This window comes from Physeter macrocephalus, chromosome 21, assembly GCF_002837175.3.
Source record: "Physeter macrocephalus isolate SW-GA chromosome 21, ASM283717v5, whole genome shotgun sequence".
Taxonomy (NCBI): Eukaryota; Metazoa; Chordata; class Mammalia; order Artiodactyla; family Physeteridae; genus Physeter; species Physeter macrocephalus.
In genome coordinates this window covers 55,945,144-55,966,715 of record NC_041234.1, presented here as the reverse complement: position 1 = coordinate 55,966,715, position 21,572 = coordinate 55,945,144, and the positions used below count along the sequence as shown (strand labels likewise).

Sequence of the window (21,572 nt, the reverse complement as noted above, 5' to 3'; positions counted from 1 at the left end):
CTCCATACTGTTCTCCATAGTGGCTGTATCAATTTACATTCCCACCAACAGTGCAAGAGGGTTCCCTTTTCTCCACACCCTCTCCAGCATTTGTTGTTTGTAGATTTTCTGATGATGCCCATTCTAACTGGTGTGAGGTGATACCTCATTGTAGTTTTGATTTGCATTTCTCTAATAATAAATAAACCATTGGTTTGCTCTTTGATGATTTTCTGTTACTTTGACCTTTGATTTGTTATTAGGGTTCAGGAAGAATGTCGAACTGCTAAAGGTGACATAGAAATCAGTCTTTATACAGTTGAAAAGAAGAAAAAGCCATCTTATGCTACCCAAAGGGTAAGTTTAGGTTTACAGTACTTTGCAATATACTATTTGTAAATATTTGCAGATACCAGGTTTTTGAAAGGTGGCAGTTATGTATTAAGGGATTATTTTGATAGGTGTCTGTATATAGGGAAACTATTTTTTAAAACACCAAATGAAGATATATGGTTATTATTAATAAGGATAAAATTACACAAAGTTAGAACTATTCCCCCAAATCTAGGATATGTGGTCATTGTAGGTATAGGATATTTGTATTAAAATACCATTTTCATATGGTTAAAGTAGAACTTTAAAATTAATGCTGGATCACTAATCACAATGTAAAACAAATGTTCAGATACCCTAGGCCAGAGGTTGGCAAACTGCCCATGGACTAAATCTGGTCTACTGCCTATTCCTATTAATAAAGTTTTATTGGAGCACAGCCATACCTGTTCATTTATATATTGTCTATGATTGCTTTCATGCTATATGGAGTTGAGTGGTTGCCACAGAGATCATATGACCTGCAAAGCCAAAATATTTGTACTCTGGCCCTTTACAGAAAAAGTTTGCTGACTCCTGCCCTAGGCTTACTCCTGGCCTACCTAATTAGACAGGAGCAAAATCTGTTCTATATACATTAGGAAGATTCATATTCCCAGTAGAAACTGCTAATCAGGGAATAAGATTCCTATACTCCATTAGGTGCATGTTAAGTGCCTTACTAGTACTCTGAGGTTGAACAAACTAGTGGCATAAGAATATAGTTTTGTTCCCAAAAGTAATAACTATAACTCCTGAAGAGTATGGTAAATTGGAAAGTCTAGGTTGATTTTAATCTTATTAAGGAAATATAAGCAATGGGTACTGAATTTTAAGTGTCTTTTCAGTATTGATAAATACAATTTCAGGTAATTATTATATGAATATCTCTAAATATTCTTAGATCATTTTGATACCCATTTTCTTAATTTCTATTCAGATTTTATTAGCTTATATGATGTTCTCTGATAAGATTATTTTCTTAGAGATTTTGAATGACTCACATCCATGATTTATATTCTTTTTTCCTGCTAAGATGATTTGTCAAATATCAGACTTGTCTGAGACTAATAAATAGGGTAGTTGGATCTGTAAACATTTTTATTTATATTGAAAATGAGAAACATTTACATGTAAGATAAGAAACTGGCCCTTGATACTGATTTAGAAGACTTTTAAGCTTGTTTACTCCTGATGACATATTAGGGTTATAGTTTTGACATATGGTATATCAGTAATAATATTTTATACTTGTAAAGGGTAGAATAAAAGTTTTTACTTTACACTTTTGTTATTAAAAATTAAATTTTTATTTTGACTCGTTTACTAAATGTAGTTTTTTATAGAACTAAAGAAATACATGTTATATTAAGAATTATATATACACATACATATGATATAGATATCTTGTTTCATCCTGTAATAAATTGTAGATAATATGGTATGTGTAAATTCTGAGTGAGCAGATTCTTGCAGCTTAGAATTTCTGCACTGTCTTTAATTTGATCACAAAGTTTTCAAAATATGGAAAGTAATCAGTATAAATGGAAGTGGGTTAAATATATAAAAATGAAGTTTTTTTTATGTAAAAACATAGTATAAAAATATATTTTGGGTTTTCTTTTTGGGAATTTATTCCTATCTCTCACCTCCACCCTCACTCCAAATCAAGCCCAATTGATTCGCTTTATATATGTTCTTTTGTGTATATTCACTGAGCCTTTCATTTTTTAAAATTTATTTTCCTTCTGTTTTATAGAATGATTATCCGCCTAGCTGTGGGCGGTCTTTACGAAGGACACAACGCAAACGTCAGCATACTTACCAAACACGATCCAACATAGAGCATAATTCACAAGCATCATGTCAAAATTCAGGTGTACAGGAAGACTCAGATAGCTCCTCAGAGGTTAGATATCTGCTATTATTTACTCAATGTAATTTTTTGTTTCCCAGTTAGTGTCATCACTTTGGGTTTACTTTTTAAAAAAATTTTTCAACTAGGTTTAATAACATGAGACTATCAATGAGGTCAATATCTGAGACCTTGTAAAATCACAAAGAAGTTAAGGCATATCTGATACCTAGATTCCTTTTCAAAGTTCTTTTTTTCTATGAAAGGCTGAAAATCGACATATCACGAAAGAAATAGCAATTTGATAAACTTTGGGTTTACTTTTAAGGGTCAATTTAATAGAAAATTATTTAAATGACTTTCTTATGAGTATTATTTATTAATAAGGCATTTAATAGGCAAATTTGATCATTATATTGAATTCCTTTAGATATCTTCTCTTATTTGTACCTAAGATATTATCTTGGTTGAGGGTATCAAACATGCCAGGAAAAGTTTGGCTTTGGGCCAGTAAGAAAAGAGAGTGAGAGCAAATCTGCCTAGAAATGGAAAGAAGTGGAATATTAACTGAGATAACTAGTTATACAGTTCCAGAACTTGTTGACTGTGTAATCATAATATACATGTTTTCTGTTATTGTTGACTTTACCAGTCATGGAGATTACTGAGTGATGATATTTTTCAGACCTACCTTTTTCATGGTAATGAAATAAAGACTATAGCAGTTCTTTTCCTCATGTTCCTCTCTTCTCCAGTCCTTTCCTTTTGTTCTCTTAATAACTATAGTATTTAAGTGAATAATGAGGGTTTAATTATGTATTGATAATGTATGGTACCCTCATTCTTCTCCCACCATTCACAATTCTTTAACTCTTATCAATGATATCCCTCCTTCTCTCCCCCCCACCCATGAAAATCTTGATCTGAAAAGAATGATCACGTATTCAAGACTATCATACAGAGTGAAGTAAGTCAGAAAGAGAAAAACAAATATTGTATATTAACACATATATGTGGAATCTGAAAAAAATTGGTATAGACAATCTTATTTACAAAGCAGAAATAGAGACAGATGTAGTGAACAAACGTATGGATAACAAGGGGGAAGGTGGGGTGGGATGAATTGGGAGATTGGGATTGACATATGAACACTATTGATATGTATGGAATAGATGGCTAATGAGGACCTACTGTATAGCATGAGGAACTCTACTCAGTGCTCTGTGGTTACCTGGATGGGAAGGAAATCCAGAGGGGAGGGGATGTGTGTGTGTGTATGGCTGGCTCAATTTGCTGTACAGTAGAGGCTAGCACAACATTGTAAAGCAACTATACTCCAATAAAAATTAAAAAAAAAACTATTGCCTCTGAGCCATGGACTTAAAAGAATTAAAACTAAAAGACTTTGAATGTAGATGGATTAAAGAGTCCTGTTGCATGAGTGTCACTAAGACAGATAGGCAAGGAGAAATTCAGGGCAACGTAGCAATTTAAGATGGTTAAGAAAATTTAAAATACATGAAAAAGAAGAAGAGAGAAGAAAAACGAAGATTACTTGGTACAGATTTTGTTGTTCAAAGGATGTGGTACTTTGATAAGAGTACCAAGACCAAAAGTAGATTGGTGGCTGCCAGGGGCTTGAGGTAGTGGGGAGTGAGGGTTCCTTGCTAATGGGTTTAGGGATTCTTTTTGGGGTGATGAAAGTGTTCTAAAATTAGTGGTGATGGTTAAACAGCTCTGAATATACTAAAAACCATTGAACTGTATACTCTGAAGGGGTGAAGTTTATGGTATGTGAGTTCTATCTCAATAAGGCTGTTATTAAAAAAGAAAAAAAAGAGTTGTTATCTTTTTAATGTAATAATTGTGTTGTGGTTATGTTTTTAAAAAAATCATAATCTTAATAAATATTTATAGTGGAAATACTTTTTTTCACAATAGTCCCTGGGGTATGAAGCAGTTGGTAAGGGTATATATACAAGATAGGCAGTGAGTTATTGTCTAAACTGGAGATTGTGTACACAAGGATGTTATCTATTTCCTCTACTTTGGTACGTTTGAGATCTTACATAATAAAAAGATGATTAACTTTTTTATGGAGAGTATATTAACTTGGTAGAGGCATATAGGTATTTTTATCTTTTTTGTGTAGGTATTTTTTAAAACAATGGCTTTCTATAAGGGAAAAGGATCTGAAAAATAATATATATATTCATATAAATTCATATATTTTTTCATGTATATTTATACATATAAAACTGAATCAAGAGGGAGGGGATATATGTGTACATATAGTTGATTCACTTTGTTGTACAGCAGAAACTAACACAACATTGTAAAGCAACTATACCCCAATGAAAAACAAACAAAAACCGAATCACTGTGCTGTATATCTGAAACTAACACAGCATTGTAAATCAACTATACTTCAATTAAAAAAAGAAAACAGTGGTTTTAACAAAATTTAAGAGGGTTATATTTGCATTTCTTAAGGAGTCTATTGCATCTTTGAAATAAGAAAAGGTGTCTCATATCAGTAAGATAGTAGATGCTAGAAATCTTTAAATACTTGGTAGGCTTAGTTATGAGTTAACAAGTATATATAGGAAAATGATTACATACATTTTAACTAGAACTTCTTTTTGGGGGGGTAATACAAAAAGTGTTGTAAAACAGGTAATATATGCTAATTAATAATATGCTAGTTAATAATAACCATATATCTCAATTGCTGGCTCTTTGTTGCAGGAAGATGAAACAGTTGGCACAAGTGATGCTTCTATAGAGGATCCTGTTATTGAATGGCAAAGTGAAAGTTCCTCCAGGTAGTTTTAATGGTTTTGATTTGGTCAAAATCATTTGACAGTTTTAATGTGAAATTATGTTCTTGTAGGAATTTGGTAAAGCCAGTTAAAATAGTATTTTATAGTAGAAAGAGTACTGGGTTGGAAGCCCAGAGACCTGTTGTTTTATCCTAGCTCTACCAATATCTTTTTGCGCATGTCATCATGGGCTTTAGTTCCCTAAAATAGTTCCATCTGTAAAATAAGATTCTTTGTAAATCCAAGATTCTACACCTTGGCAGGCTATGTGTATTTATTTCAGGTTTAAAACAACTATATTTAACCATTTCCAGGGATAAGGAACATCTTTATTTAAAGAAGCTTTTGTGATTTGGACAGGAATTTTGAATTTTAAATCCTGTTATGGGAAACTAAGCATTATACTTTATCCAAGAAGCATTTCACTAAAATCACTTAGGTAATGATCAAAATTCTATATTTGATATTTTTTTATCTTTGGTTAGAACAAAATCAAACCATGTCATTTATAATGCTGTTTGATTACAAAATGATCATCTTTCAGTCATGAGGCAAAACTATTCCTTTTCTGAACTTATGTATTATTTACAGTGATTCATCAAGTGAATATTCTGATTGGACAGCAGATGCTGGAATAAATTTGCAACCTCCAAAAAGGCAAACGAGACAGGCAACACGGAAAGTATGCAGCAGCTCTGAGGAGGAGAATTTGAAGTCACTTGAAGAACGGCAAAAGAAACCTAAACAGACTAGAAAGAAGGTTTGTAAGTTTACAGGTTGTTTTTCTTTTTTGGGGGGGTTTTGGTTTTTTCCTTTGATACTTGAATATTTAACAGTAACACTTCACTTTTCTCTAAAAATAATATTCCATCTGAGTAAGTAAAATTGTATAAAAGATGTAAAGATTTTTTGAAATTTTTCTGTTGTCAAAAGTAGAGGCTGGAATATTTTCATTATTATTTTAACATTAAATAAAAACATTTTGACAGTTGTTTGTTAAAATGTAGTAGAGTTTTTAAATAAGCCACTATAATATAAAAGGATTATTCTTGTCATGTCACCAGTCATAAATTTCTATATATTTTTGACTTGTAAAATGGAAGGATGTGATAAATCATGTAGGGCTTCTTCTATTTCTTTATGTTTTTATTTCATCCCAATGATGGTTTATTTTCCCGCTATAATTTCATTTGAATGATGTAAAAACTTAATCCACAGAGTTCCTTGAATATTAATTTAAAAATGGATTCTGTATTCATTCTGTAACCTCTTGCTTTAGTAGACAAAATTATCTTCTTGATGGTCATCATTTAATTGGCAAAAAGTTATTGTGTTACTTGTATTTGAATTCCTTTGATATACTAGGGACATGAAGAGTAAAATTTGTGGCTTTTAGATAGTATATAGTGTCATATTATCTGTCAGCCAAAATTGAACAACATGTTACTCACTTGATTGTTTTATTGGTACAAAAGTTATGCATAATTAATTGGTAAAAGAAAATGTTTAAATTTTGTATATTTTGTGGGTTTTTTTAACATCTTTATTGGAGTATAACTGTTTTACAATGGTGTGTTAGTTTCTGCTTTACAACAAAGTGAATCAGTTATACATATACATATGTTCCCATATCTCTTCCCTCTTGCATCTCCCTCCCTCCCCCATATCCTCAAGTCCATGCTCTAGTAGGTCTCTGTTTTATTCTCATCCTACCCCTAGTCTCTTCATGACATTTTTTTTTCTTAGATTCCATATATATGTGTTAGCATTGTGTTTTATTATAACCTGATGTTTTTAACATTTTCTACCTGCTATTTTTTCTACAACTGTTCATATATTTACAGTTTATATGTTTGTGAACTATATTTTAGAAAGGAGGACTGGTTTCTATGGCAGGTGAGCCCAATGAAGAATGGTTTGCCCCTCAGTGGATCTTGGATACCATACCACGACGTTCCCCGTTTGTCCCACAGATGGGAGATGAGGTAATTGTTTTCTGTTAAATAACGTTTTGCTCTTGGAACCTCAAGAGTACTCACTTTAATATCAGTCTTAGGGCATTTATATTCTCAATTCTATTATAGTTATATGTTCACCGTCTTAACTGTGCTGCTCAATTATATATTTATTGTGGACAGTGACTGAATCTTACTAATTTTTGTGTCCTTTGTAGGGCCTAACACAGAGTCTTTAGTATAGTAGGTGCTCAGTGAACATTGAGATAAATTGATTGGCTTGTGAAGCCATGAAAATAATTGTCTTTATTTTTATCTTAATTGCCACATAGTAGAATTGAGTGATATTTTGAATCCTAATCAAGTCCTAATACTGTTTTGTTTTGTTTTGTTTTTTTAAAAGAAGCCCATGCTCAACCTGATAGAAAATATTCTAGAGGATGATCACCCCTTTCAATGCTTATGGGAAAGTCATTTCACAAACAAGGCCTTCCTACTGAACCTATGATTGAATAACAGCCATATTTATGATTGGTCAGTCAAAAATTGATTTAAATTCTATATAATGAAAATTTTTTTTTGATTTTCTTATGCAAATTATGGTAACATTGTTACATTTTGAGCCCTAGTTGGCTTATATAGTCTCTGACATATTGACTAATCATTCATTTTTGAATGATTAAATGCTTACCCATAGTTTTCAACTTAAGACCCATAGTAGGAATGTAATATTATCATCGTAATAAAGAAGGAGCAAAACCTTGGAAATGGTTCTAAAAGTCTTGGAACCAATAAAAATTTTACCAAACTTTTCTATAATTGTCTTCTGTAGATATTTTGTACCAGAGATAGCTACCAAGTAGCCTTGCAATTAAGCTATTACTTATTATTATAATATCTTTTGATATTATTAAAATGTTTCCTTTCCTAGGTGTGTCTTCTTATAAGTGTCGGACTTTTGAGCAATGCTAGTTTGTATGGTTATTTTAGTAAAACGTGCTCTGGATGAATGCTGTATGAAGAAACTTAGAAGAGCGTTCTTAGGGGTATATCCAAAAATCACTATTTCTTGTATTTATTGCCTTTTTTTATGGAGGCTTAAGAGAAATAATTTTGAATTAGTCTTAGAACAGGGGGACTTCCTGGTGGTCCAGTGGTTAAGAATCCGCCTTCCAATGCAGGGAGCGCAGGTTCAATCCCTGGTCAGGGAACTAAGATCCTGCATGCCAAGGGGCAACTAAGCCTGCTTGCCACAACTACTGAGCCCGCATGCCACAACTAGAGAGCCCGTGTGCCGCAACTACAGAGCTCATGCGCTCTGGAGCCTGTGCACCACAGCAAGAGAGCCCATGCGCTGCAACTAGAGAGAAGCCCACGTGCCACAGCAAAAGATCCCATGTGCTGCAACTAAGACCCAATGCAGCCAAAAATAAATAAATAAATAAATAAGCAAATAAATATTTTAAAAAACATCTTAGAACAGAATAAGGATCTGTATACTCTATGATCTGAGACTCCTCTCTATTTTATAGGACCATATTTACCTTTCCCTTTATTTTGTTAAACTTAGTGCATGATTATATGCTTCAAGACTAATGTGTATTAGGTAATGACAGTTGTTCAGGTAGTGGAAGAGGTGTATAAGTGAATCAGACAGTGAAATACGTGAATTAAAGAATGTTTTTAAAGAACCCATAAAGGCATACTTTTATATAATCAATCTGTTAATGACAGCATTACTTTTTACTTTTAAATGTTAAGCCTTCATTATTTTGCCTGGAATACCCCTACCCACAGGTCATTGCCTCTCAAAATGCTCATTTTTCAAGGTTTAACTTAAATGCCAACTTCTTTTGCATGTTATCCCTACTTACCATTTGCTTGCCACTCCTCCTTCATGTGCTTTCCCATCTAAATTATTTCTCTCTTATGATACATACTACATTTTTCCTTGTATCATACTCATATATCTACATGTCTGTCCATATCCTTGAGGGTAAGGATTTTATTTTGATGTGTTACCATAGCACCCAGTGCCTTGTACATACATATTTGATCAATATTTGTTGAGTACAGGAATTAATATATAATAAAGGATATCTGAATAACATGCTTATCATGTTATTGGTAAGCATGGTAATGACTTTTTTTACCACTACAGTTGTGTTTATATACTAATATTTAAACCTTTAAAAAAATTTACTTGTATTTTTAACTATTAGAAATTCTGACTTAGTGTTGATTGGTAGAATATGTCAGTGTATTTTAAAAATCTCCATAGTATGGTATTTTTTACGTTACTTTCTTCTATTTATCTCTACCACCCCTTTAAAAGTATTATAGGAAACATAAGTTTTAAAAATTTTTATTGGAGTTAGTTGATTTACAATGTTGTGTTAGTTTCAGGTGTACAGCAAAATGAGTCGGTTATACATATATCCACTCTTTTTTTCTTTTTTGATTCTTTTCCCATGTACGCCATTACAGAGTACTGAGTAGAGTTCCCTGTGCTATACAGCAGGTTCTTATTAATTATCTATTTTATATATAGTAGTGTGTATATGTCAATCCCAATCTCCTAATTTATTCCTTTCCCCCTTATTCCCTGATAACCATAAGTTTGTTTTCTACATCCAGGACTCTACTTCTATTTTGTAAATAAGTTCATTTGTACCCTTTTTTTTTTTTTTTTTTAGATTTCACATATAAGTGGTATCATAATGATATTTGTCTTTCTCTTTCTGACTTACTTCATTCAGTATGACAAATCTAGGTCCATCCATGTTGCTACAAATGACATTACTTTGTTCTTTTTTATTGCTGAGTAATATTCCATTATATATATGTACCACATCTTCTTTATCCATTCCTCTGTTGATGAACATTTAGGTTGCTTCCATATTGCTTCTGGCTATTGTAAATAGTTCTGCAATGGACATTGGAGTGCATGAAACCTAATAAGATTTTGACAGATTACTTCTCTGTGCCCTAGTTTCCTCAACTGTACAGTGGGGATAAAGGTATCTACCTTATAGGGCTCTGGGAGGGATTAAATTAAAGGATATTTGTAGGGCACTTAGGATAGTACCTGAGGCATGCTAGCCTCTCTATCCTTTGTTATTGTTATTAACCTTTCAAACACCCCTGCCAGCAGAGTGTCCTCTTCATTTGACAGGTGAGCATGTGGAAGGCCAGAGTCACATAGCCTGTATGGGTAGCACCAACAGCAGTCAGGTCTCCTGACTTCTTCCCTGTCCCCATGGTTGCCTTTGTGTAATGACTGTGGGGTGTTTGGATTAATAATAAATAAAGGAAGCAGAGTGGGAAAAACGCCTACAAAGTAGGCCTGCTGTTTGGAAGAAGCTACATGTACAAGAAGGATGGCATTACTTACATATTCTACTTGCAATCTGATCTTAAACTTCTCAGGTACAGAGTGCACCCAGGGATATTTAGGGAACATTACTGCAAGGCCATTCGCACAGGCATTGTTCTACCCTGGTGGGCACAGGCTTGGGACAATAAGCTGTATCCAGGGTTGGCATTCACTTTGGAAATGTTTACTGATTGTTTAATCAGATCCAGTATTCTGAGCCTTAAAGGAGGCTAAGATTTTTGTAGTTGGGAGGTGATTTGAACCTGTCAGTATGGTGTGAGGACAAAAAAAAATTATTGTGGGAAAGAAACTTTTTTAAATGAATCAGAATATGGTAGTGAATGCTGTCTTAAAGAGGTGAACAGTTTTATCAAGCACTTGGATTCATTTTCCTTCCATACCATGCTAGTTCTGATGTTATTTCTTACAAAAGAAAAATTTTAATCTGTCTAGAAATTACTGTATTTAGTAGCCTGTGGTTAGAAATATATATATTTATATATATATATATATATATATATATATATAATGTGTAGGCTATTAAAATGTTGATTCTTTAGAATGTCAATTACAGTTTGAAATATATTAGTTTTAAATGTGACCACTTTTGTGTACATTTGTCATTAGTCTATTTCTTCAGAAATTTATGAAGGTGCTAGGGGGAAGAAGGACTGTGTGTGTTTTTATTATGCAATATTTAGCACAGGACTACATAGCCATGAGTACTGAATGAACATTATTTGATTATAAGTACCTTTATTGTATAAATTTTTTCAAAATTATAATTATTTATATTCTTTGTAAACAGAAGAGGACATTTGTAGGAATATATTGGGATGTATAGAGGTGTTAAATGGGTTGCTGCTGTTTAATACCTCATGTTTTTTGTTTTAGCTTATATATTTTAGGCAAGGACATGAAGCTTATGTACGGGCTGTAAGAAAATCAAAAATATACAGCGTTAACCTACAAAAACAGCCATGGAATAAAATGGATCTCAGGGTAAGTTCACCAAATTAATAAGCTATGCAATTGAAGTATCTTGGGAAAGGGTAAGTTCACCAAATTAATAAGCTATGAAATTGAAGTATCTTGGGAATTAAGTTATTAGCCTGTAGGCTTATTCTCAGTTTCTGGATATTTCACTGTTGATTGTGCATCCAGGATAAAGTGATGTACCATACTCTTGTACAGCTGAGTGTTATGGGTCACATTTTATGGTTCCCGAAATTTGTATGCCACCTGTTGTCTTGATTATTTGACCTAATTTCCTTCAAGCTTCAGGTCCTGTAGTGTATACCATTCTATTGATATAATTGGAGCAAAGCAGTAGTTCCATGGTGTGGATATTTTCCTCAGCAGCTTTGTACGTTCTAGAGGCTCTATAAACTGTGACTGCATGTGTGGACCACAAACACCCTTGAGATTCTGGCAGATTTAGGATATAGTAAATATCATAAATCCTAAGAAACTCATGACTTTGTGGTGCTTTATTTATTATTTCTTTCGATATAGTACCTATGTAGCTACATGTCATTGAATAAAACAGATATGTTTATTTTTTAGAGAAGGACTTTCTCACTGTAAATACATATTCATTCATTCATTCATACTTATATAAATACAGACAAAGAGACATAGAGATACATACACCATGATTTCTACTTAGGATTACATTTGTTTTTGTCGTTTTGTTTTTTCAACTCTGAGAACAAGAGACTAAAGGGCAATTTTAGGATAGTTTTCCAGGTAAATGAAGGGTTGTTTTGTAATGATGCTTAAAAGGAATGATGCAAGAGAGAATGTGTATATTTATTGAAATAAAGATTTGACACTTGAAAAAATTGTATTAAGGTTGTAAGGTGCTAAAATTTCTTATCAAGTGAGCTTTACATAATCAACTCCTGGGAAACAGGAATGCTACCATCTGTTCTGAATCAGGTGAAAATTGAGGTTTTTTTTTTTAGAATCAAAGGAATAAATAAACCATATGATTTCCTACTTTGAATTCTAACCCTGTGGTTATAGGAAATGTTAGGAGGCAACATATATGTGGTATAAGAGCCTGGGCTTTGGAATAAGACCTGAATTTCAATCCCAGCTCTGCTGTATACTAGTGTAAACTTGAAACAAGTCACTGTACCCATGAGGCTCAGTTTTGTCATCTGTTAAGTGTGACTAATAACGATATATAAGGATGGTATTATAAAATAATATTGTAGGCACTCATAAATGTAAGTCCTTTTCTCAAACATATACATAACATGTCCACCTGCCTACTTACAAACTGTATTTCTGCTAGAGGAGTGATTCTTTTCTTTTTTTAAATAGAAATATCACTTTTATTGACAAGATAGAGCCACAATGGGCAGCTCCACAGAACACAAATAAGATAGTCCCAAGACAAGAGTATAAAATTGCAGCAGACAGGTTAATACTCTTTACCCTCATCCTCTCCCTCAGCATTATCCGCTCCAGCCTCCTCATACTCCTTCTCAAGGGCAGCCATGTCCTCACGGGCCTCAGAAAACTCTCTTTCCTCCATGCCCTCACCCACGTACCAGTGAACAAAGGCACTCTTGACATACATCAGGTCAAACTTGTGGTCCAGATGAGCCCAGGCCTCAGCAATGGCTCTGGTGCTGCTCAGCATGCACAAAGCTCTCTATACTTTGGCCAAGAATCCACCAGGTACCACAGTGAGAGGCTGGAATTAATGCCAACTTTGAAGACAGGGGGCACCAGTCCACAAACTGGATGGTACGCTTGGTCTTGATGGTGGCAATGGCAGCAATGACATCTTTGGGAACCACGTCGCCATAGTACAACGGGCAGCAAGCCCTGTATTTACCATGGCAATGGTCATATTTCACCATCTGGTTGGCTGGCTCAAAGCAAACATTGGTGATCTGTGCTACAGTAAGCTGTTCATGATAGGCTTTCTCAGCAGAAATGACAGGGGCATATGTGTCCAGAGGTCAGTGTATGTGGGGATAGGGCACCAGGTTGGTCTGGACTTCTGTCAGATCAACATTCAGGGCTCCATCACATCTCAGGGAAGCAGTGATGGAGGACACTATTTGGCTCATGAGGCGATTAAGATTAGTGTAGGTTGGGCCCTCGATATCAAGGTTTCTATGACAGATGTCATAGATGGCCTCATTGTCTACCACGAAGGCACAGTCATAGTGATCCAGTATGGTGTAGGTGGTGAGGATGGAGTTGTAGGGCTTAACTACAGCTGTGGAAACCTGGGTGGCTGGGTAAATGGAGAACTCCAGCTTGGGCTTCTTGCCATAGTTGACAGAGAGACGTTCCATCAGCCGGGAGGTGAACCCAGAACCAGTTCCCCACCAAAGCTGTGGAAAACCAGGAAGCCCTGAAGGCCTGTGCACTGCTCAGCCAGTTTCCGAATTTGGTCCAAGACAAGGTCAATGATCTCCTTGCCAATGGTGTAGTGAACTTGGGAATAGTTATTGGCAGCATCTTCCTTGCCTGTGACGATCTGCTCTGGGTGGAAGAGCTGGTGGTAGGTACCAGTGCAAACTTCATCAATGATTGTGCGTTCCAGGTCTACAAATGCTGCCCTGGGCACATGCTTGCCAGCACCTGTCTACTGAAGAAGGTGCTGAAGGAGTCATCTCCTCCCCCAATGGTCTTGTCACTTGGCATCTGATAATCAGGCTGGATGCCATGTTCCAGGTAGTAGAGCTCCTAGAAGAAATTGCTGATCTGGACACCAGCCTGGCCAACGTGGATGGAGATGCACTTACGCATGATTGAGACTTATAGGGTTCTGTGGGGCTGGAGGAGGCGAGAGGACAGCCACAAAGATCTTCCACTGGCAGACTATCAAGGAGTTCGGGGGAGAAGTAGTGACAAGAAGAGTGTTTCTTAACCAGCAGAGCAATTCTTAACTCCCCAGAGAAAAACCTGGGGAATTTTTTCAAAATATATATGACTGAGTTTTACCCCAGACATAGTGAACTCAATTCCATAGTAGTAGGGTTTAGGAACATGAATTTTAAAAAGGTTCCCAAGGGGATTCTGCTGTTTATCGTTGGTTTATAACCCTGCACTAAACTACAAATTGCTCTTAAGGGGTCAAGAGCCACGTCTTATTACCTTTAACACTTAGTGGAGTGCCTAGTGTCTGGTGGGTATTAGGATAATTTTTATTTATTTATTTATTTTTATTTTTAAAGTTTTATTGGAGTATAGTTGATTTACAATGTTGTTTCAGATAATTTTTAAATTGTTCAAATAATAATGAAATAATATGCAAATGTTAGGCAATTATTTATATTGAAAGTAATAATTTATTGGTATTCTCATGAATAGGAACAAGAATTTGTTAAGATTGTAGGAATCAAATATGAGGTTGGACCACCTACACTGTGCTGCTTGAAGCTCGCATTTCTGGACCCCATTTCAGGCAAAATGACTGGAGAATCTTTTTCCATTAAGTGAGTATCTATCTTGGATCATGTATGTGTGTGTGTGTGTGTGTGTGTGTGTGTGTGTGTGTGTGTGTGTGTGTGTGTATTTTAATCCCTATCGTGTATTCTGCAGAGTACAAGTCTTAATGGGAAAGAAAACATGAGAGCACTACAGGCTTTAGAGTTTAAAGACCAAGGTTTAATGTTTAATTCTTGCTTTGTATAATTCTTGCTTTGTTTCTCCACTTAATAGCTCTCTATCTATCTATCTATCTATATATATATATCAACTGAAAAACGTACAGTATGAGAGTTGTGGGTTTCAGTTTTATTTGGGGACTTACTGAGGACTATAGTCTAGGAGACAGCCTCTCAGATAGCTCTGACAAACTGCTCTCAAGAGGTAGGTGGGAATGAGCCAGCATTTATATGATTTTTGGGGGGCTGGGAAATACATGTAGTCAAGCATACATCCTGCTAATTATTGCTAGTCACAAGGATCAGACATCTCAGTTAATGATTTTAGTGCTTTTCTATATATGGGAAGATGAAAGAATCTGGGGTCATTGAAATTCTTCATTACATATGCATCTTAACTATCTAGGGGCCCATATATCCAAAACACAGAATGTTTCATCTCAAATTCCTTTCAGAGTGTGCTGTAGGTCAGCAACTACAGTGGCTAATGACTTGATCCTTGTAGAACTGGAGTGGCAGGCAACATATTTTTGTTTACAGTACCCCCCATTGGTCATAAATTCAACCAAGGTTTGGGAAGAATGTCATGACCCATTTGTCCCATGGCATTACGAAGGCTTATTCTTAGGTCAGGCAAGGACTTTGTTGATAGGCCACTCAATGTGCTATTTCTGGATTAGGCTCGGGATCATTTGTTTTACTAGACTCTTATAATCCAGGAAATATTCTCCCTTGTTGCTTCTTCCCATATCGAGAGTTGTGCTATTACAATTAATTTTATATGGAACTATGTATGTGATCAATTGCCTCAAGACATTTAAGCATCATTAATTTTGTTGAAGACCTGGTTACACAATTGGGTAACGTAAGAAACAAAAATCTTATAAAATAGGATAAAAATAATATAGCTAGTGATATAGGGCTTCCCTGATGGCACAGTGGTTAAGAATCCACCTGCCACTGCAGGGGAAATGGGTTCCAGCCCTGGCCCGGGAAGATGCCACATGCCATGGAACAACTAAGCCCGTGCACCACAACTACTGAGCCTGCACTGTAGAGCCCGTGAGCAACAACTACTGAGCCTGCATGCCACAACTACTGAAGCCCACATGCCTAGAGCCCGTGCTCCGCAACAAGAGAAGTCACAACAGTGGGAAACCCGCACACCACATGGAAGAGTAGCCCCCACTCACCGCAACTAGAGAAAGCCCGCATGCAGCAAAGAAGACCGAAGGCAGCCAAAAATAAATAAATAAATAATAAATAAATAAGTAAGTAATATAGCTACTGATATAAATAATGTCATAAGGGAGAGTTGAGGAAGATGGCAGAAGAGTAAGATGCAGAGATCACCTTCCTCCCCACAGATACATCAGAAATACATCTACACATGGAACTGCTCCTACAGAACACCCACTGAATGCTGGCAAAAGATCTCAGACCTCCCAAAAGGCAAAAAACTCCCCATGTACCTGGGTAGGGCAAAAGAAAAAACAAAAAACAGAGACAAAAGTATAGGGACGGGACCTGCACCAGTGGGAGGGAGCTGTGAAGGAGGAAAGGTTTCCACACACTAGGAAGCCGCGTCACGGGCGGAGACTGCAGGTGGCGGACGGTGGAAGATTCGGAGCCGCGGAGGAGAGCACAGCAACGGGTGCAGAGGGCAAAGCGGAGAGATTCCCGCACAGAGGATCGGTGCCGACCAGCACTCACCAGCCCGAGAGACTTGTCTGCTCACCTGCCAGGGCGGGCGGGGGCTGGGAGCTGAGGCTTGGGCTTCGGTCCGATCACAGGAAGAGGACAGGGGTTGGTGCCGTGAACACAGCCTGAAGGGGTTAGTGCACCACGGCTAGCCTGGAGGGAGTCCAGGAAAAAGTCTGCAGCTGCCGAAGAGGCAAGAAACTTTCTTCCCTATTTGTTTCCTGGTGCACGAGGAGAGGGGATTAAGAGCGCTGCTTAAAGGAGCTGCAGAGATGGGTGCGAGCCGCGGCTGTCAGCGCAGACCTCAAAGACGGGCATGAGATGCTAAGGCTGCCGCTGCCGCCACCAAGAAGCCTGTGTGCAAGCACAGGTCACTATCCACACCTCCCCTCCCGGGAGGATGTGCAGCCTGCCACTGTCAGGGTCCCGTGATCCAGGGATAACTTCCCTGGGAGAACACACGGCGCACCTCAGGCTGCTGCAAAGTCATGCTGGCCTCTGCCACTGCAAGCTCGCCCCACATCCATACCCCTCCCTCCCCACGGCCTGAGTCAGCCAGAACCCCCGAATCAGCTGCTCCTTTAACCTCGTCCTGTCTGAGCAAAGAACAGATACCCTCAGGCGGCCTACATGCAGAGGCGGGGTCAAATCCAAAGCTGAACCCCAGGAGCTGTGTGAACAAAAAAGAGGAAGGGAAATCCCTCCCAGCAGCCTCAGGAGCAGCGGATTAAATCTCCACAATCAACTCGATGTACCTTGAAACTGTGGAATACCTGAATAGACAACGAATCATCCCAAATTGAGGAGGTGGACTTTGGGAGCAAGATAGATTATTTTTCCCCCTTTTCCTCTTTTTGTGAGTGTGTATGTGTATGCTTCTGTGTGAGATTTTGTCTGTATAGCTTTGCTTTCATCATTTGACCTAGGGTTCTGTCTGTTTTTTTGTTTGTTTGTTTGTTTGTTTACTTAAAAAATTTTTCTTTATAATTATTTTTTATTTTAATAATTTCATTTATTTTATCTTTATTTTATTTTATTTTATCCTCTTTCTTTCTCTTTTTTATCCCTTTTATTCTGAGCCATGTGGATGAAAGGCTCTTGGTGCTCCAGCCAGGAGTCAGTGCTGTGCCTCTGAGGTGGGAGAGCCAACTTCAGAACACTGGTCCACAAGAGACCTCTCAACTACATGTAATAACAAATGGTGAAAATCTCCCAGAGATCTCCATCTCAACACCAAGACCCAGCTTCACTCAACGACCAGCAAGCTACAGTGCTGGACACTCTATGCCAAACACCTAGGAAGACAGGAACACAACACCACCCATTAGCAGAGAGGCGGCCTAAAATCATAATAAGCCCACAGACATGCCAAAACACACCACCAGACGTGGACCTGCCCACCAGAAAGAAAAGATCCAGCCTCATCCACCAGAACACAGGCACTACTCTTCCACCAGGAAGCCTATACAACCCACTGAACCAACCTTAGCCACTGGGGGCAGACAACAAAAAAACCGGGAAATACGAACCTGCAGCCTGCAAACAGGAGACCCCAATTACAGTAAGATAAGCAAAATGAAAAGACAATAAATCACACAGATGATGAAGGAGCAAGGTAAAGCCCCACCACAGCAAACAAATGAAGAGGAAATAGGCAGTCTACCTGAAAAAGAATTCAGAATACTGATAGTATAGATGAACCAACATCTTGGAAATAGAATAGAGAAAATGCAAGAAACATTTAAGAAGGACCTAGAAGAACTAAAGAGGAAACAAGCAATGATGAACAACACAATAAATGAAATTAAAAATACTCTAGAAGGGACCAATAGCAGAATAACTGAGGCAGAAGAACGGATAAGTGAGCTGGAAGATAAAATAGTGGAAATAAATACTGCAGAGCAGAATAAAGAACAAAGAATGAAAAGAACTAAGGACAGTCTCAGAGACCTCTGGGACAACATTAAACGCACCAACATTCGAATTATAGGGGTCCCAGAAGAAGAAGAGAAAAAGAAAGGGACTGTGAAAATATTTGAAGAGATTATAGTTGAAAACATCCCTAATATGGGAAAGGAAATAGTTAATCAAGTCCAGGAAGCACAGAGAGTCCCATACAAGATAAATCCAAGGAGAAACACACCAAGACACATATTATTCAAACTATCAAAAATTAAATGCAAAGAAAACATATTAAAAGCAGCAAGGGAAAAACAACAAATAACACACAAGGGAATCCCCTTAAGATTAACATCTGATCTTTCAGCAGAAACTCTGCAAGCCAGAAGGGAGTAGCAGGACATATTTAAAGTGATGAAGGACAAAAACCTACAACAAAGATTACTCTACCCAACAAAGATCTCATTCAGATTTGATGGAGAAATTAAAACCTTTACAGACAAGCAAAAGCTGAGAGAATTCAGCACCATCGAACCATTTTGCAACAAATGATAAAGGAACTTCTCTAGGCAAGAAACACAAGAGAAGGAAAAGACCTACAATAACAAACACAAAACAATTAAGGAAATGGGAATAGGAACATACATATCAATAACTAGCTTAAACGTAAATGGATTAAATGCTCCCACCAAAAGACACAGACTGGCTGAATGGATACAAAAACAAGACCCGTATATGTGCTGTCTACAAGAGACCCACTTCAGACCTAGGGACACATACAGACTGAAAGCGAGGGGATGGAAAAAGATATTCCATGCAAATGGAAATAAAAAGAAAGCTGGAGTAGCAATTCACATATCAGACAAAATAGACTTTAAAATAAAAACTATTACAAGAGACAAAGAAGGACACTACATAATGATCAAGGGATTGATCCAAGAGGAAGATATAACAATTGTAAATATTTATGCACCCAACATAGGAGCACCTCAATACATAAGGCAAATACTAACAGCCATAAAAGGGTTAATCGACAGTAACACAAACATAGTGGGGGACTTTAACACCCCACATTCACCAATGGACAGATCATGCAAAATGAAAATAAATAAGGAAACACAAGCTTTAAATGATTCATTAAACAAGATGGACTTAATTGATATTTATAGGACATTCCATCCAAAAACAATAGAATATACATTTTTCTCAAGTGCTCATAGAACATTCTCCAGGATAGATCATATACTGGGTCACAAATCAAGCCTTGGTAAATTTAAGAAAATTGAAATTGTATCAAGTATATTTTCTGACCACAATGCTATGAGACTAGATATCAATTACAGGAGAATATCTGTAAAAAATACAAACATATGGAGGCTAAACAATACACTACTTAATAATCAAGTGATCACTGAAGAAATCCAAGAGGAAATCAAAAAATACCTAGAAACAAATGACAGTGGAGACACGACAACCCAGAACCTATGGGATGCATCAAAAGCAATTCTAAGAGGGACGTTTATACCAATAGAATGCTACCTTAAGAAACAGGAAACATCTCAAAAAAACAACTTAACCCTGCACCCAAAGCAATTGGAGAAAGAAGAACAAAAAACCCCCAAATTTAGCAGAAAGAAAGAAATCATAAAGCTCGGATCAGAAATAAATGAAAAAGAAATGAAGGAAACGATAGCAAAGATCAATAAAACTAAAATCTGGTTCTTTGAGAAGATAAACAAAATTGAGAAACCATTTTCCAGACTCATCATGAAAAAAAGGGAGAAGACTCAAATCAATAGAATTAGAAATGAAAAAGTAGAAGTAACAACTGACACTGCAGAAATACAAAAGATCATTAGAGATTACTACAAGCAACTGTATGCCAATAAAATGGACAACCTGGAAGAAATGGACAAATTCTTAGAAATGCACAAGCTGCCGAGACTGAACCAGGGAGAAATAGAAAATATGAACAGACCAATCACAAGCACTGAAATTGAAACTGTGATTAAAAACCTTCCAAAAAACACAAGCCCAGGACCAGATGTCTTCACAGGCGAATTCTATCAAACATTTAGAGAAGAGCTAACACCTATCCTTCTCAAACTCTTCCAAAATATAGCAGAGCGAGGGACACTCCCAAACTCATTCTATGAGGCCACCATCACCCTGATAGCAAAACCAGACAAAGATGTCACAAAGAAAGAAAACTACAGGCCAATATCACTGATGGACATAGATGCAAAAATCCACAACAAAATACTAGCAAACAGAATCCAACAGCACATTAAAAGGATCATACACCATGATCAAGTGGCGTTTATTCCAGGAACGCAAGGATTCTTCAATATATGCAAATCAATCAACGTGATACACCATATCAACATACTGAAGGAGAAAAACCCTATGATCATCTCAATAGATGCAGAGAAAGCTTTCGTCAAAATTCAACACCAATTTATGATAAAAACCCTGGAGAAAGTAGGCATAGAGGGAACTTTCCTCAACATAATGAAGGCCATATATGAAAAACCCACAGCTAACATCGTCCTCAATGGTGAAGAACTGAAACCTTTTTCACTAAGATCAGGAGCAAGACAAGGTTTCCCACACTGACCACTCTTATTCAACATAGTTTTGGAAGTTTTAGCCACAGCAATCAGAGAAGGAAAAGAAATAAAAGGAATCCATATTAGAAAAGAAGAAGTAAAGCTGTCACTGTTTGCAGATGACATGATACTCCACATAGAGAATCCTAAAGATGCTACCAGAAAACTAGTACAGCTAATCAATGAATTTGGTTAAAGGAGCAGTATTCAAAATTAATGCACAGAAATCTCTGGCATTCCTATACCCTAATGATGAAAAATCTGAAAATGAAATTAAGAAAACCCTCCCATTTACCATTGCAACAAAAAGAATAAAATATCTAGGAATAAACCTACCTAAGGAGACAAAAGACCTGTATGCAGAAAA

At 36.6% G+C, this 21,572-nt stretch overlaps 1 protein-coding gene and 1 pseudogene across 1 annotated transcript in view; one reads left to right on the top strand and one right to left on the bottom strand.

The window, feature by feature from the left end:
* The window catches only part of BRWD3 (bromodomain and WD repeat domain containing 3), a 122,762-nt gene that overhangs the window by 73,772 nt on the left and 27,418 nt on the right, over window positions 1–21,572 (top strand). The window contains exons 20-26 of the mRNA XM_024129476.3: window positions 243–336; window positions 2,111–2,260; window positions 4,955–5,031; window positions 5,620–5,788; window positions 6,900–7,013; window positions 11,254–11,361; window positions 14,701–14,825. Coding sequence (XP_023985244.1) covers window positions 243–336; window positions 2,111–2,260; window positions 4,955–5,031; window positions 5,620–5,788; window positions 6,900–7,013; window positions 11,254–11,361; window positions 14,701–14,825 — 837 coding nt within the window. The remainder of the gene's footprint in view (window positions 1–242; window positions 337–2,110; window positions 2,261–4,954; window positions 5,032–5,619; window positions 5,789–6,899; window positions 7,014–11,253; window positions 11,362–14,700; window positions 14,826–21,572) is intronic.
* On the bottom strand, window positions 12,791–14,136 carry LOC102994536 (tubulin alpha-1C chain-like; annotated as a pseudogene).